Here is an 18,162-nt window from a genome sequence, read left to right as displayed (position 1 = left end):
TCAAGCCCTTTTAAAGATAAATGTGTGTCTCGGCTCAAGCCTTGTGTTCAAATGTAGACAATACTGTACACACAGTCACGTCACACGTCATCTACTCAAAGCATTTCTTTCCCGCTGCAGCTCACTGCCATGTTGGTGGCCGTAGACCAGCAGCTTTGTATTTGGAACAAAGGAAGGCCTGCTGTATTTTGCCAAACCAAATGTTTTCTAGCCTGAACGTAAAACACATTGTAGCTAGTAGATGTGTCACTGTGCTGTGTCAAGCTACAGATTGTATGCACAGATAGAGTTGGCTCCAAATCACACAGTTTCAGTTGAATCAGTCCTGCTTTTGTACATCGTCAGAAATGATTTGCCTTTGGGAGTTCATTGCAAGGCATGTTTGGATCTTCAGTTGGTGCTGGTGAATCTGTTTTTGTGTTTTACTTCAGTCCTCAGTGGGGTTCCCCTACTTTGTGGCCTGGTCAACCACAGCAAACCATCCAGTGACATCAGCACTATTGTGTCATGGACTTGAGAGGAAATTAGGTTGTTTAGCAGATTATATTGAAAATGAAATGTGTCACTGTGGAAACCAAAAAGTGTCTAATTGGAGATTGATTAAGTCTTAACTGCGGTGATCAGTGGGATTTTACTAAGTGACACATGCCCACAGCATGGTTAGTCCTGAGGTTCACAACTGTCTCAGTCTCCTTACACTAACCCTCTTTGGAAAAAGTCCCCGCTGAGAAACTGGGCCACGAATGGAAAACCTATTTCACAACGTTTTCCCCCACTCAAGTGCTTTTGAAAGCTTTTCACAATGCCAAGATTTTTTTTCCTGACACATCATGTGATCCCAATGACTTAATGAAGCACTGAGGGGAAATTGTAGCTATTTCTGCAGTCTGGTAGAGAACGAATACAATTTACTGCTGAACCAGATGACATCCAGGGCAGTTGATAGACCCAATTAATGGACTTTTTTGGTGACACATTGACATTTTTGCCCATTACCACTAACTTTTATTGGAAATGTCAATTCGTTCTATGTCTTTGTGATAAATTAAGGTCCAGAGAACGGCTGCAGGTGGTGATGTAAAGAACCAAAGACAAGACGGCAACAATGAAACAATCTGAAGCTGAAATCCAAACGTGAGCGTCCTGTGTTTCCAGAGAAAGCTGGACTCTTCCATTCTGTGCCCAGAGCATGTCTGTAGTTACCGCTCACTGATACTTGACTACAAGTTTGAAAAAGAAAATAATCTTCGTATGTGGGGAAACAGAGAATTGAGTTCAGCAGACCTCTGTTGCTGCTCCTCATCTCGGCTGCTGGCTAGAAGATCCAGGCTTCAGTAGCTGCTACTAGCATAATACACCTGAATCTACGACCAAACTGTCACCGATTGCATTGTGGGTAATGTAGTAAAAAGACAACGTTAGATAATATAATAATCCTGGTGCTGTGCTAAATTAGTCTAGCACTCTTTTAATATCTTATTTATAATATATGCTACGAAGACATATACATTAAAAGAAGCAAAATAAGCAAGAATTGTGACTTGTGGTATATTAGATTGGCTTTGTTACATGGGGGTTTGCTCTAATCGCAGTACAGTCTTGGGTTTTCTAGCAGCCAACATCTAATGGGCATTACATAATGAGCTCTTCAATTCTTGCAAAATAATGCAAAAGTGCCCTATTTTCCAACTTGACAGACAGTATATGGGAATGCTACAGTATATTGGCACATATTACGACTGTAATTGTGATTATTAGTGGCAAGTAAAAGGCAATTCATAACACGTTTTTGTCCAACTTTAAAATGTCCCTCAAAACACATCTTGTTTATAATTCTTAAATCAATATTCAAATTTAAGGGATCATTTAATTATTTTAGAATTCCCAATGTGTCTGAAACAAATGCTTGTGAGTCCCACAATATATTATTAGTCACATCTGCTGTAGGATGGCATTGTCTGCTTCCTATTGACAGAATAGTGTGTGTGTGTGTGTGTGTGTGTGTGTGTGTGTGTGTGTGTGTGTGTGTGTGTGTGTGTGTGTGTGTGTGTGTGTGTGTGTGTGTGTGTGTGTGTGTGTGTGTGTGTGTGTGTGTGTGTGTGTGTGTGTGTGTGTGTGTGTGTGTGTGTGTGTGTGTGCGTGCGTGCGTGCGTGCGTGCGTGCGTGCGTGCGTGCGTGCGTGCGTGCGAACATTGGTGCACGAATCCAGAAATGTGACTTTTCCCTTGTTGTAGTACAATGGACAGGTTCCATTCCAGATATGGACCTGCTTCACCACCAAAGCTGTGGACCAACAGCTCCTGCTGACTCATATTTACACCTCATTGTGAGGTGAGAGAAATGCAGGAAACACCCAGCCCAATCTCACTCCCCACTTCAGTGCAGCCAGCAAGCTGGCACATCCGTCCAGTAACGGCACTCTGGTGATGGCACCAGTCCCGCAAAATGCACACACAAAGACACTTAACGTGCCGGCATGAGACAGAGGAATGTGATGGAGGGGAAATGGAGTTTAAAAGATTTTGTTTTGTCAGAGGTAACACTAGCATGGGCGGTTCATGTATAAACAGAGAGGTGGAACACTTGGATGTGTATCACAGAGGTTGGACGAGGCCTTGAGTCCTGCAGAGAGGGGATTTTTAAAATCTATTTAGTGTGTGTGTGTGTGTACAGTATGTGTGCGTTAGCCTACCTTAGTCCAGTTTGTCTTTTGTTTTCTTGTTTGTTCTCATTCTAGTGCTGTCTATATGTGAATGTTTTTGAATGTATGCTAGTTTGTCAGTTGTAGTACAGAATGAGTCTTCTGTAGAGTGTGTGTTGCGATCAGATGACATCCGGATTGAGTTCCTCTCCCACACAATGAAGCTCTCAGTAGTGGTGCTGGACAGCAGCCACTGTTGCAACCACTGTAATGTATGCTGTGGTTTGTTATCACAATATTCCAACTGATAACCCATATTTATATACAAAGAGTGTCCTGGCACGTCTAAATGTTGGTGTATGGATCGAGAGGTTTTTACATAAACCAGAGTGAAGACTAACTTGGACAAGTACATCCATCATGACAGGGATCATGCTCTTGGATAATGTGCTTATAGATATAGATATGGGTGGCAGTAGCTCAAAACACTACCATCCAGCTGACCTTGAGCATGGCACTTAACCTCCAGTTGTACAAGTAGTAGTAGTAGAAGACTGTGGTTGCACTGTGTAGCTCCCAGATGTGCATGTGTATATCTGTAAAACAGGGTGGTGCTGGAAAAGAGCGTAGGCCTCAGCAAAATCCTCAGGATAAATACAGCTTTGGGGGAACTGAAGGTTTGGTCAACAGTTCAAAGTTTTCATTAACACCAATGTGTCCTTCAAAGGGAGGTGTTTGGTATTAAAGGAGTCGATAGAATGTACAATCTTGTCAAACCATTTTGGCTGTCAGAAATGATATTTCTTTATCAAAATGAAGCCTACAGTGGCTCCAAATATCCTCCAGAAAGCAGCTTCCAAGTGTTAATAGAAGCCTTGTTGGTACCTTTAGGGTCCTACATGTACCTTTCTTCAAGTATACAGTTTTGTACCAAAGCATTGAACATATTTGTGTTCCTGTAGAAATGCATAGATGCTTGAATGAATAAGATACTAACAATACTAAAGGCTTATGTAAGGCCATCACTTTGTATTAGTTCAGCTTTCAGCCAGTTTGGTATGGTGTAGTATGGTACGGTAACAGCTCTAAAAACTACACCAATACGCCTTGGCTGTTGTTGCTATGGAGATGAAGCCAGTCAGAGGCGCAAATCCGAGCTGTAGCAAATTGAGAATACTTTGTCGTTGCAGTTGGGATCAAAACACTGCACCGTATTCGACAAATTTATCATAAATGTAACCAGAATCCAAAAGTAAACCTTTAAATGTCTGAATATACTTTGCTTCTTTTAATTCAGTTCCCCATTATTAAAACACACATCATTTTGAATGAGTTTACTTCTGTCCTTGCATTGTTATGTAAGCTTGAACATTTTTCTTTTTTCATCAAAGAACCAGATATTTTCTAGGATCATTTCAGGCCCATACAGGCCATAGAGGTGCTCCATCTGCTCGTCATCTGTAATTGTCTGATGACCTTTAAACATCTTTTTGACCATCAATATTAAAGACAAAAAATAATTTGACCAATATATAAAAAACAAAACATTATATATAAACCCTTTGGTGACGTTGTAATTGACCAATAAAATACTGACCAGCTAGGAGTTAAACTGGTTTTATTCAGCATCTTTCACCATCAAATAAAATCGGTTAAGATTGGCTGGAGCTGGAAATGTATGTGCTTCCACTTCTGGTAATTTGCCAAGAATCATTGGAAATCCATGTTGCCCTTTCCAAAGCCTTTCCTGAGGGAGTGGCTTTCCTGTGTCCACTCAGTGTATCCATTCAGGCAGAAACATTTATTCAGGTCCAGTCCTCCTACACAGGGCAAAAATTGATACTTGGCATAAGTGTTTGGATGTGAGTTTGAGGCTCGGGCAGGAGCAGCAGACATACCTCCCACTCAAAGTAGTCCAAACCAAGGTCAGGACTCCTTTACCACTACTAATTACACATTATGACTGTGAAATTCTGACATTTCTGATATGCATCCATGCACATGACCTGCTCATGCTGCTGTTCTTATGGTTGTTTCAGAAATGTATTCTGGTCAGGGAGGAACCGTATTCAGACCATGAAGGCACATGAAAAAGTCCTTCAAACTCTTAATGTAATTGCTTTAGGTGCATTAGGAGTTCCCTAACGTATGAAGTAATATGAATGATATGATAATATGAACTTGCATGGTTCCTTGAATTTTTCAAAAAAATGTCGGGAAGTTTCTTATTTCAAGTTTAAAAAATGAGTGGCAAATTTAATTTCACAGTATTTTACTATATTTTTATGTTGTATCGTCTTAAGAGACAGAACGTACAATTAAGTGTAGTACATTATCCTACAAAGCAACTAGGATGCATTCTTTCTTCTTCTGTTCCTGTAGGATCGGAGATAGAATTCATAGATGGACAAAATTAACTTTGAATCAGTTTTGTACTCTACAGTAAAATGATCATTGTCACAACTTTGGAAGACAGAATTCCATTATGATAGCCACGCTATCTATTGGGGAATTCCACATATTTTAGGTCAAACTTCAATTTAGTTGAGTTTAAATTCTAAACCTGAGGAAAGAATGGGGAAAATGCTAGTAAGTAAACCTTCAGTCAGATTTTTTTAACTATTTAAACCTGTCAGTAAAGACACTTGCAATTATTATGTTATCTTCAGTATTGTCTGTATATTTTGGGCAGGGAACCTTGCCCAAAATGTCCCACAATGTTTATTTAAATTCTATCAAATCTAATCTTATTTGAGGCAGATGAAGGAAACTGGTTTGTGACGATTGACTGCTGAACCCCTATTCAGGTCTGTTCTGGACAGGAAACTGCCATCTGAAGATAGTGAACAGATGTTTTGGAGATCTGTGGAGCATTCGAAGCTGATCAGAGCTAGACCACAGAGAAATACTGACATTTGTGTGTTGGTATTTGTGCAGTTTGTGTTTATGGTCAGCAGAGGGGCATTGCGACTGCAGTGAACTCCTGTTCGTTTCAGTGTGTTATAGCGTATTTGATCTGCAGATCCCTTGTGTGATAGGGCCAAGCTGTTGTTTCAGGGAATGAAAGCAAAGGGAAAAGTCAGACTGTGTGTTTATGTGCGTGTCTAGATACAAACACACTCATCACCCCAGTGCCTCTAAGCTTTGAGTCATTAAATAGCAGAGCAATTGGATCACCCTCTCTGAAGTGTAATGTAATGTATTCTGCTGCAGTGCACATAAGGGAAATTGCTCACTGCATGATTATTAATGGTATTGCTGCTTTATAGTCTTGGAAAGGAAGTTATTGTGATGTGAGAGATGAAGTTGCAGACTTCATATCAACAATTCTCCTCCACCCACACAAACTTTAACATCCACTTCTCAAACCTCATATTGTGCCTTACTGTTTGACAGTCGAGTCTGACTGCTTCCGTTCTTTTTGCTTCTCTGTCTATACTTCCCTCTGTGTTCCTCTCCTGGGGATCTTTTTTCTCTTTTGGGGTGGGGAGGAGAACACACTATATCCCTGCCAAGTAATGACTTCACCGAACTGCTGCTCCCCCCCCCCCCCCCCCCCCCTTCGTCAGGGAATAAGAGAACAATTTTTGTTGTAGTGTGTGTGTGTGCGTGTGTGCGTGCGTGCGTGCGTGCGTGCGTGCGCGCGCGCTAAACAGTCAGTCTTGGGTGAAGTCTGTAGGATGGATGGATGAAGAAAAAGTGTGTGTCCATAGCAGGCGACAACCTCCGGTACTGCCGAGTGAAGCCAATGCAGAAGTGTCTTAAAATTTGCATTCTCTCTACTGTCCAGCAGGGGGCGACTCCTCCGGTTGCAAAAAGAAGTCAGATTGAATGTAACTCTGTGAGAAAAAGTCTTCTTCAATACAGCATGATGTTAATTTAGTAAATTATGGTCCCTTTTAGAGTAAAGTAGACCACAAAGCGGAGTATGATTTAGGGCGGGCTAACTGTGATTGACAGGTGGCTGCCACTACCAGAGTGTTATACGATGTCTCTACATCACTCCTCCACATTCCAAATATGGTCACTTCTGTTCATTGGTTGCAAAACAACATGGCAAAGATGGCAACAACGAAATCGCCAAACTCGAGGCTTCAAAACGGCAGTCCACAAACATCCGAATGAGTACGTCCACTTCTTATACAGACTATGAGTGGTGCAACGGATCAAAAAACTCACAGTTCACATCGTATCACGGATCAGAGTCACAGATTGGATCAAAAGAAAAGAAAAAAAAAAGGGAGCAAATTTAACTTTCAGAGATCCAAGATCACATTTTTTTGCCGCCAATACTAATTGCCGATCATTGATGATTCATATTGTTGTTTGATTATAGCAGCTGGTCTACAAAGCTCTGTCCCATGAATCATTTCAACTGCAAGTCAGTGTAAGTCATCAAAAATTCTAAATGTGATCCTTTTACTTTGTTATAGTATTTTTGGATGTTTGATTTGACACACAATTCAAATGATATGGAAATAAAAGATTGTATTATAAGCTGCTTAGAGATAGTGTAAACAGGTCATAATTCATCTCTAATATCTATTTTATATTCATACAACTGGATTTATTTAAGTTTCTCACCAAAACTGCATTTTAAGAAATTACATACGAACATATCATGATAACGTTATGATTTACCTTTGGCCAATACTCATTTCACTGAACAGTCTGAACGCATCATAATGTAACTGAACAAAACCTCCATTTTTCTGTCAATTTAAACAGGGACTAGTTGATTACGATGTAAAATTATCACAGATCGGCAAAAAGGAAAGCCTAAATGCCGATGTTTTACTGAATATTGTTGGATAACGATCGTCAGTAAAACTGTATCTCACACTGCGGTGATTAATGTTAAACTGTGAAACTAATATGCGGTTCATGTGTGTGCCGAACCGTGATGGGTGATCCGTACTAATCACGGATCAACCGTGGTCCATTACACCACTGCAGTCTATGGTCCATATGGTCCATAGTGGTCACATAGGGAATAGTGGCAGGTTCATCTATTGCCGGAGGTCATCATTTCTTGTTTTGAGTAGGGAGAGAAGTTGAGTCGGAACAGGCATTGGGAACCTTTTACTGCCGTATGGAACAATGCCTAAATACGTGATGGGACCTGTGCATGAAGAGATCTGAGACATCTCCAGCTGTTAATATCTAATGGAATGATGGAATATTTGTTCCACGTAATGGAGTAGTCGGAGATATTGGAGTAAGATATATTAAGTTTGATTGTTTGCTGTAGTTATGAGGGTTTTTTTAAGGAACAGCAATATGTCATCCGCATAGAGACTAATCTTATGATGTGTGTTAAGTGTTTGGATTCCTTTTAATAGATGATGCCATAAACATTCGATTGTTACTGAGCTATTGTTAATTGATATGTTTATGAGGATAAAACATCATTCAGGATCTGTGATGGTGGTGTTATGGTGAAATTAGACCTTTTTGTTTATGAAAATATATATCCCTCTTTGGTTTGTGTTAAAATTTACTGAAAATAAGTGATTGATTTGTGATGATTTTAATTCATTATAGTCCGATTCTGAGCGGCGTGTTTCTTGTAATAAACATATATCTGACTCGCCAGATGGTTTGTTGAACCACTAGAGAAGCTGTCGTAGGAAGCTGTTTGGAAAAGGTCAGGCTATTTAGAAGAAATACATGGCAGTTGATGAGATGAACCATCTTTCTCTTACAGAAGCCAGTCAGGAGAAGAGCAAAAACATCTTTTCCATGGAGAAAAGCTTTCAGTGTCCTTCTTTGCTCTTCTTTCAATGAAGAAATACTCTTCAGTTGTGATATTGCAGCATCTACTCTGACCTCTTTAGGAGCCACCATTGTGGTTTTAAACAAACAGTCTAAGGATGCTGAGATTATTGCCTTTTCTTTATTCCTTCATCCTCGGTTTTCAGATGATGAATGTTTGTGTCTTTGCATGATTTCTCTTGGATACTGGTCATTGAGTCCATAGTCCATTCCTTTGAGCTGCCCACCTCGTCGTTGAACCTTTACTTTTTGTTAGTAGTTTTTGAATTTTGCGATGATCGGCCGTGGTCGGTTATTATTGTTCTTCAGCGGTCGAATGTGGTGTCGTTGACGGTCTCTGTTGGTAGTTTGAACTGTTTGGACATGAATTCCTCGACTAACTTTTAAGGGTTGTCTGCGGTTTGTTTGGGAATGCCTGTGAAAACTAGATAGTCTATCATGCTGCATGCTTTGGGTCCAGCATGGTTTCTTTATTGGCTTTGTTGTCAACAGAGATGAGCTGGGTGGTGATAGTGTTGACAGAGTGTTTCCTCATTAATTGTGTCTATTTGGTACTGACAGTCTTCTTATACAGTACAGTATACAGTACTTGAATGATTGCGATTCTGGAGTTTGATGAAGTGCGGTAAGTTTATTTTCAATTGAATTGAGAATGACGTTACATCTGTGCAGCATGGTGCTTTCGGAGACGTGGATGGTGTTGCACCTGAGTCTCTTGTTGATTGGAGTAAAGCTGGCTTTTCCCTTTTTTGTGTTGTCTGCATTGTCCTGGTTCATGATAGAGACTCTGTTGAAGCAGTCGTCAATGTATTCTTCAAGATGGTCCGGGACGCTTGATATTGTAGTCTGGTTTTTGAACGGAAAAAGGATAGAGATCTTTGTGTGGATCAGGAGTCTAGCAGCTGGGGGCCGCCATCTTGGATCTTGCGCCTTCTCGTGAGAGTTGCGTTCACAGTGACATCAGTCCCCCTCAGTTCAATTTTTCCTACATGACACATACTTTCTGCACTTAGAAGTTAGCCATTTAAGCTGCACGTCAGCCAAACCCTTTTATGAATGTTCCACATTGTTACCGCAATGGATGCTGACATCACTGCAGCACTGACGCCTCATTGGGTCAGCTGTAACCAATGACCCATAGCACATAGAGTTTTATAACTGTTGTGAATTTTCTCCCCTTTTATAACCCGCCTGGAAGCGGAAAATAAGTGATGCCACCAGTAAATAAAATTAAAAAGGGGTTTCCCACGAGAGGAAAAAAGCAGCCGTCACAGCTTGGTCAAGGTCCTGTCAGAAAAACGTACGGGTGTCGCCATGTTACTGTTAGGTCTATAGAGCTTTACTCTATTTTATGCACTTATTTTTATGCACAGATGGTTGTCTGATACTGGCTTGTACCTTTTAGAAAGAAATAGAGAAACATTTTATGTTCACATCCCTAAACAAATCCTTTTTTTTCCAGGATGTCCAGTTATCTGCATGAAAGACCATTTTACATCAGAATCAGACTTTATGTTTGTTTTTATATTGTTAATACATAAGGACAAAGGGACAAACCTATACATGCACATAAAGGAACAGAATAACAATACTACTAGCCAAAAACCAGTGGCGGGCCGTGCATTTTATACCTGGGCCTTCACTGCTGTCCTGCAGCTGAAACACAGCTACGGTTATTATTTGTTTCGTGTAAAAATGAAGCCAACACCTATAAATACACTAACTGCAGAGAATACGGCGAGAGTGTGTCTCTCTTCTCTGACTGCAGCTGGGACTGCTGCGCGAGGCTGCTGTGAGACTGACCGCCTGTGAGTGCTTTGGGGCGGCTCACGGCAGCACCCGCTGCTCATTCACGACAGTGCAGAACGGTACGTGCTTTCACGTCAGAGTCAAAACACCAGAAAAGTCTCCAACAACACCAGAAAAAGTCGCTAGATTTGTCACTAGTAGCTTTTGACAAAAAAAAGTCGCCAAATTGGCAACACTGGCACTGACTAAATGTGTCCCCAGCGCAACATTGGACGTAACAATAGTTCCTATCACATATAAAACCAAACAAAAATTCATCTTCATAAAAACAAGTTGTACAAATAATAATATATAAACAAGCATATTAAAGCTACTGCAGATGTAAAAACAGAAGCAGTTAACTTACAAAGCTGCTGTTCACTATTTAAAGACTGAAAGTCCCCTTTATTGGGCACTAGAGGGGGGGCGACAGAGTACACACGTGTGTACAATTCACTTTTGCGAAACGAATAAAATGATATTTTATGACATATATACCTATGTAACAAAGAGATTCTGGGCGAAACAACCATGGGAGCCATTTTACACACTGCAAAACACAATTATACACAAACTAATATCATATCTACAAGATATCTAGAAGATTTGCCACAATTACATGTTTTTTTCGCCAAAAATCTCCGTACTGTGCTCTCCGTTTGGATCTCCCATCACAAAGCTGGGAGCGATCATGGCGGATTTACACATGCAGTAGGGTCGTGATTCGACCCCTCGTCGAATGCCGCTGTTCAAATTCCTCTGCTTCAAACCGTTACATAAACAAAGCCAACAAACACCTGTACCACTCCACAGAAAAAAAATTGAAACTCAGTGTACCTTTTGGTGATTTTCATGCCGAAAAATGCAGCTAATCTATTGAAATCCGGGTCAGCACTATAGACCTTCTCTTCCGCTGTGTGTGTGAAGTGAAATGCAGGGCCTGGGAGGTTCTGGGACGAAATGGTCATCATTCCCCTCCTGGACCAATGGTTTTACCCGTGGGGGTTGTGCCAAGCAGATATCGATTTTGAGTGGCTAAAAACTTTGTCAATCTTCTAAATAACCCACGTACTGCTTTCGTGAGTGTCTTCCGCATTCAACAAGGTGTAACATGATAAAATCCGCCAATCACAGGCCTTACAAAGGCTTAAAGAGACACAGACAAAGAGGACAATATTTCATGGAGGCATTTCATATTTCATATGACAGCTCAAAATGGCTCAAAGTGGCCCAAAATGATGCCAAACTGCTTTATTAGGATTATTGAACACTCTTAGTGATAAGACAAGTGAATATATAGTTAATATATAGTTATATAGTATATCAAATTAGAATACAGCAGCGCAACAGCTGGTTCCAAAAATGAGAATTTTGCTTGACTCGGACCTCATTTATGCTGGCCTGCTTCACTCAATCGAAGTAAAATCCGTTGTGGAGATATGTAAAACATGTTGTGCTATGACTGTGGCATATTTCTAGGCTTCGATCTGCATCATTTCAAATAAATATTTTCAATACAAGTGCTTTTTTTTCAGGCGAACCTGAAACTTTTTCAATTTGAGCTGTGCCATATGTGTATATGTTATTAACCAGTAACATATATACAATATTTACACATCTCAACACATCTCACAAGTGTTACCTGTATTCTAGCATCACAATTATTAAAATAGACCTTGTAGTTAGAGCTGTGGACTCTCTTGAGTATGGGTATGTAATTTTTGAGCAGAGGCCTAAAAATAGGGCTAGGGTTTAAGAGGTTTTAAAGACAAAGTCCATCCTCCTTTCTTTGTTAACAAAGAGTTTAATCTCACGGTTGTTCAGTACATCCGTGCATTTTAGTTCCAGTAAGAAGTCCTTCTCGATTCATGGACGCCAGTGAAGACAGTCGAGCCTCCCCAGTTGTATTTCTTGAATACATTTTAATGCGTTTGAGGGCTGAAAATGTCCACTCGGCAGAGGCAGCAGATATTGGCATTGTTACCGCCCAACATGTCACGCTAGCCCACTGACCAATCACGTATGGCTAGGCCAGCTAGAAGACTCTGACATGTCAAAGAATACGGCCAACATGTCAAACTAAATATCTAATTGGTTGAAGACGATGACAATCAACAATATCGTCCCCATTCACTTAAACTGCAAAGGGATTCACTTGTGAGTCTGTAGGCCTCGGGCCTCTCTTCTTACCTAGAGACACAGAGGTGAAATCTGATTGGATAAAAGCTCTCCTTAAAACAAGAGGAGACAGGAGCTGTACAATGAGAAAATAAGATAATGGGAAGAAAAATTATAATACATGTAGTGTATTTATGAAAAATGCAGAAGTGCCAAAAACTGCAGTTCCTCGAATGATTACTTGAGGCTGGCTCAAAAAGCGAGTCAATCCTCAAAGAGCTTAAGATGCCACAGCAGAAACAAACATGTTTACAGCCTGGTGCAAAAAGTGCTTTTGGTCTCATAGCTAAGTTCCCCGTTCATGATAACTGTGCGGGGGGCAGATCTGCTGTGTCACCTGGCTCGCTTCAGTTCCACCAACAATCCACTTTATTGCCCATTTTTGGATTAGCAAATTCATCGGCGCGAATTCATCGCGCCGCAGGTCAAAACGCCGGGGACCAGTGTTCATTCGGGTGAATCGCGCTGGACGCGCCGGAGAGGGGGCGCGGCTTATCGCCCTGAAAGCCGTTCAACTGTCCGCCATTAACCATGAAAAAAAATAACCTATTTCTGCTTAGTACGTGTTGTGGAAGTCACAGATATCCCGGGAAACTAAACGCCGTCATGTCTGGTTCATAATATTGTCCAGGGGAGCTCCATGGATTTTATCGAGCTGTATTCACTGTGTCTAGCCAGCCACACAAGTCGCTGTTTACTACAGCCGTATGAACACAAAATAAACTGATTTGGCTGTGATTTAACGGCAATAAACCGACAAAAAGGGACTCCGAAATAACTACGTAATGATGCCGATTTGTACTTGTCTTCTCAATGGAGCTCGGACGGATCGGTGCAAGGCTATGCTAACATTGTAGCAGCTCCACCAACAGTCAGAATAACGTCATGTAGATGTAAATACGGCAGCGTCTATTCATTGTTTGTACCATATGGTTTAGACACACATTTATACACATAGTTTGGTCCGGTCTCTATTGATATGAGGTATCGTAGAGCTCTGGGTGAACACAGACGGCTACAGTATTTATTTCCTGATTCAACAACGGCAGGACATCACTGATGACAGGGGGAGCAACTCAACGCTGATAGGCTATCGCGCCGGGGCGTAACGCGAATATTTCGCAGAAGTTGAAAAATTTCAATTTGCGTCAATCGCGCCGCAAATTTGCGGCAATCGTGCCACGCCATCGCAAATTCGCTCCGCGCCAGTCTCATCGCGTCTGTGCATAGACTTTGTATGTAAGACTTTGTATGTACTTTTTTTTTTTTTTACTTTTTTACTTTTTTTAAAAACTTTTTTTAATCTACTCGCGCGAATAATTCGCGCCGCGTTTGGTGTGAACGCAGCATTAGGCTGTGTCGTCACTGCCAAGAAGGCGAGGGCTGGGGGCCACCCACTTTGAGCTTCACAGCGGCTCTTCAGAAAGGCTATGGGTGACGTCACAGAGACTACGTCCATATTTTATACACGTATCATCACAACCAGTTAAAATGTTTCAACTTGAGCAGCAATTCCTGCTTATTTCAGGCAGGAATTGTATGTATGCACTTCATGAATATACAAACAAGAGAGTTTTAGCTAGGAGCCTACTTTGTTGATGATAGTATTCTTTCTAGTTGTCCTATGAACATACTGTACATCAGCTGGATAAATACTGGGGCTGAGATCACTGTTTGGAGACTGGATAGCCTCTGTTATAATACCAGTTGGAGCATCACTTCAGTTAACTGAAGTAGCAAAATGATGATTCCTGAGATTCAGAGTAACTTAGATTTTGTCAAGGAAACTGCCTCAGTCCAAAAATCTGCATACAGAACATGACACAGAACATCCACAGCATCAGTGGAAGATGGAGGACTGATCCAGCAGATGTTTAGTGGATGTTTCTGCTTGTTTGGTAGCGGTTTACTTTAATGACCGTAATCAAGTAACCTTGGCCACGCCTACGGTATGGTCTGAGGTTTACATTGCTGTGTAATTGTAATTGTTCAAACACTTTAGGGAGTTGAAGTGTCATTTTCTTCTAACTTGTCACTAATCAATAGACGCTTCTCTTCTCTGTGCAGCCTCCAAACAATGGCCCTCCTCCTCTGCCCAGCTCCTCTCTACCGGAGGCCTACTATGAGGAAGCAGTTCCTTTAAGTCCTGGAAAGGCTCCTGAATACATCACTGCCAGTGAGTGGATCATTTACAATGTATATCACTGATATAATGCACTTAATCATCACCATACATAAAGAAAGTAGTTAATGGACACAATACTGAAAATGAACAGTGAATTTATCTTTTTTTTCTGGTTTTATGTTTACTTAACCAATAGCCTTCTGCACCTCTCTCTCAGACTATGATTCAGACGCCATGAGCAGCTCCTATGAGTCGTACGACGAGGAAGAGGAGGATGGGAAGGGCCAGAAGATGCGTCACCAGTGGCCATCTGCAGAGGCGTCCATGGACCTGGTGAAGGACGCACGGATCTGTGCATTCCTGCTGCGCAAGAAGCGCTTTGGCCAGTGGACCAAACTCCTCTGTGTCATCAAAGATAACAAACTGCTGGTGAGGGACACTTACATGTACATGTACATGCTAGCACAATAAGGCACACTTTACAGGGTTCCCAGTGAAGATCTATGGACATACATGATTACATAAACGTTCTTAGCCCTCGTCCCTTTTTTCTCTCTCCAGTGTTACAAGTCATCCAAAGACCACACACCCCAGATGGAGCTGACCCTGACAGGGTGCAGCATCACTCACATCCCCAAAGACGGCAAGAAGAAGAAGCACGAACTGAAGATTGTCCACCAGGGAGCAGATGCCCTCGTGCTGGCTGTGCATAGCAAAGAACAGGCCGAGGAGTGGCTTAAGGTAACGGAATGAACCCCAAAACCACTGTTAAATGTTTTACACTTCTCCTACCAGTTTATTCTTAAAAAGAAAATCTGCCACCTTCTATGTGGATATCCAGTGCTGATGGTGAATGCAGTGGCGGGCCGTGCATTTTATACCTGGGCCTTCCTTCTGCAGTTGAACCACCTCCTAATAACCTCATTATGACGTCACAGCTACGGTTATTATTTGTTTCTAGGGGTGTAACAATACACGTATTCGTATTAAACCGTTCGGTACGAGGCTTGCAAACTGAACAATACGTTTGAATAATACTAGTGCATTTGGAAAATGCAGAAGCTTAAATTGTGGGAAATATAATGCTTTCGGTGGACTGCGCTCAAACTGGCAACCCATCACGTAAGAGACACTGACCCCGGAACCATAACATTGTACCCTGGTGTGGCGCATGTGTCCTGGGAGGCGCGCTAAACTAGCTTAGCAGGAAAACCAACAGCAGCTAACAAGCTACACTCTCCCCGCAGCGTTTAGCTGTTCTCTACTGATTCAAACAGGCCTAAAGCAATCGCCACACAATCCCCATTTCTCCAGACCATCATTCTTGCTTTGTAAAAGAAAACAAAAGCCCAAACAGAGAATCAAATGTCTGACCCTAATCTCACGCATGACGGGATGCTTCGTCATTAACGGACAATGCATATAGTCAAAATCAATGTAATTAACACAATGACAAGAACAAACTCACAAGAACCAGTCACATATATTTACAACAAAGCATGACAAATCAATCCAGCAAATCTGCAAAGCTAAAACACGCATTCCACCACACACTGAAGAGCACGGGCCATTCAAATATTATTCAAATCAGAGGGAACAATATTAACCATATCATGAAAACGACATCATAGACAAATGAACACAGTAGTAACGCTACTGCAGATGTAAAAACACAAGAGCAGTTCACTTATCAAAGCTGCTGTTCACTTAAAGACAAAGTCCATCCTCCTTCTTTATTAATGAAGAGTTTAATGACACGGTTGTACAGAACTTCGGTTCAGTTCAGTTCCAGTCAGAGGTCGTCCTGCGAACGTGTTCGTTGAGTTGTAGATCGACTCGGATCTCTCCAAAAGTTTTCAAAAGCACCGTAGCTTGTAAGTGTCCTGTTGTGCTATGGTGTCGTGTTGCTGCCTTGGTTAGCCACCTCAGGTTAGCGTAGCGTAGCTCCAAACACCAAGACGCTCAGTTGCAAATGAAACGCACTCTTAGCCATAACATGTGCAACGCTTCTCCGACGATGTCAGCCGTTCATACAAATCCTTTTCCATGCTGGTTCAGGGCTGCTAGCTGTGGGGTTTGCCGACCCTTTGATACGATGTCCAGCTTTTCTGGAAATGTCCTTCTTGAGAAATCCGTTTCTCCTCCTTCAGCCATTGAGTGTTAAAAAAACATTGCTGAGCCAGCCGCACGTTAATGCTGACGTACTTGTAGGCTACTGAGGTAGCTCTGGCACGTCAAAGAATATGCCCAACATGTCAAACTAAAGATCTGATTGGTTGAAGACGATGACAATCAACAATATCGTCCCTATATACTTTAATCTGCAAAGTCTACCTAGAGGGCCTCGGGTCTCTCTTCTTATGTAGAGACATAGGGGTGAAATCTGATTGTATAAAAGCTCTACTTAAAACAAGCTGCACTGGAAACAGCGCTGCAGGCTGGAAGCAGAGCAACTGAGGAAGACAGTAGCTGTGCAATGAGAAAATAAGCTAATGGGGAAAAATATTAGAATACATGTCGTGTATTTGTGAAAAATTATAAAATAGCTATAATTTTGTGATTCTGTTTAGGCCAGCAGAGAAGGCTTTGCTGGCCCTGACGGCCCACCACTGGGTAAATGTAGTCCACTGAAGAAATATCTTCCCCAGTGTTATATTGACAGAGAAAGCTGTGCACAAACTGCAAGTTTGCTACTTCTGATATACTGTATAAACAAAATAAACGGCCTCACTCAGCATAAAAATGGCTGTGACTTAACAAACTTCATTGCTGATGAAGACCATGTGATTGTGGTCAAAGCTCCAGGACAAACGACTAAGTGGCCTTTGAGTGGAGTTCTCAAATTAGTTAAGTTTATATTATATTTTATTAAGTTAAACATTAAGACCCATTTTACCATATAAAGTGGTGTTAACAGAAGCTGGTAAGATTTTTGGACGATTTAATTATATCTAATCATTTCTAAACAGCTAAATAGCTCTGTGGTAATATTGAAATTAATTCTTCGTTCTAATTGGTTGAATCTTGTTCGGTGCGATTGGAAAACACTAGAAGAATAGACAACTTTGACTGCGTTACAGTTTATTTAGGTTATTCAAAAGTCACTAATTTAACCGTAGTGGTTGTTCTACCAGTCAAAAGTTTGTAATATTTCATTATTTTTTTTAAACATCTTTTTTGACCAAAACAGCCTTTTTAAAGAATGATGTCACCAGTGGATATGATTGTTGAACAGTGAAGAGACCTAAAACCTTGTGAGCTGTTATAACTTGACCCACAGCCTCATGTGGCTGATTGCATAAAGTAGAGAGCTTTCTACGGTACAACAGTGTCAGTGGTACTCACCACAGATCATTGTAGCAGAGTTCAGACTGGGCTGAAGTTCTTGGGATCGGCCTGAAGGTTTCATTTCGGATGTTGTTGCCAGGGAGGTAAAATTAGATGCTCTGTAACTTTCATTTAGCTGCTAGTATTAGGAGTAAAGGGTGTAGCTTTCAGTGTGAGAATAGCTTGGCTTTTGTTCTTCAGGATGGACCTTTTCCTGATGTTGTCTGACTACGTGGTTTGTTCTGAACAGGTGGTTCTGCTGGTTGTTTGGTTTGTAGCTTTCCTCTGATCTCTCAGTTTATCACACATTCTCTCTCTGCCTCTCTAA

At 41.3% G+C, this 18,162-nt stretch overlaps 1 protein-coding gene across 1 annotated transcript in view; it reads left to right on the top strand.

The window, feature by feature from the left end:
* afap1 (actin filament associated protein 1) overlaps window positions 1-18,162 on the top strand; it is a 71,736-nt gene that overhangs the window by 11,131 nt on the left and 42,443 nt on the right. The window contains exons 3-5 of the mRNA XM_076086866.1: window positions 14,450-14,558; window positions 14,725-14,936; window positions 15,069-15,248. Of these exons, the coding sequence (XP_075942981.1) occupies window positions 14,450-14,558; window positions 14,725-14,936; window positions 15,069-15,248 (501 nt within the window). The remainder of the gene's footprint in view (window positions 1-14,449; window positions 14,559-14,724; window positions 14,937-15,068; window positions 15,249-18,162) is intronic.

Source organism: Anarhichas minor, unplaced genomic scaffold (genome assembly GCF_050575085.1).
Source record: "Anarhichas minor isolate MPS153535 unplaced genomic scaffold, ASM5057508v1 ptg000009l, whole genome shotgun sequence".
NCBI classification, from domain to species: domain Eukaryota; kingdom Metazoa; phylum Chordata; class Actinopteri; order Perciformes; family Anarhichadidae; genus Anarhichas; species Anarhichas minor.
This window is presented reverse-complemented; position numbering and strand designations above follow the sequence as displayed.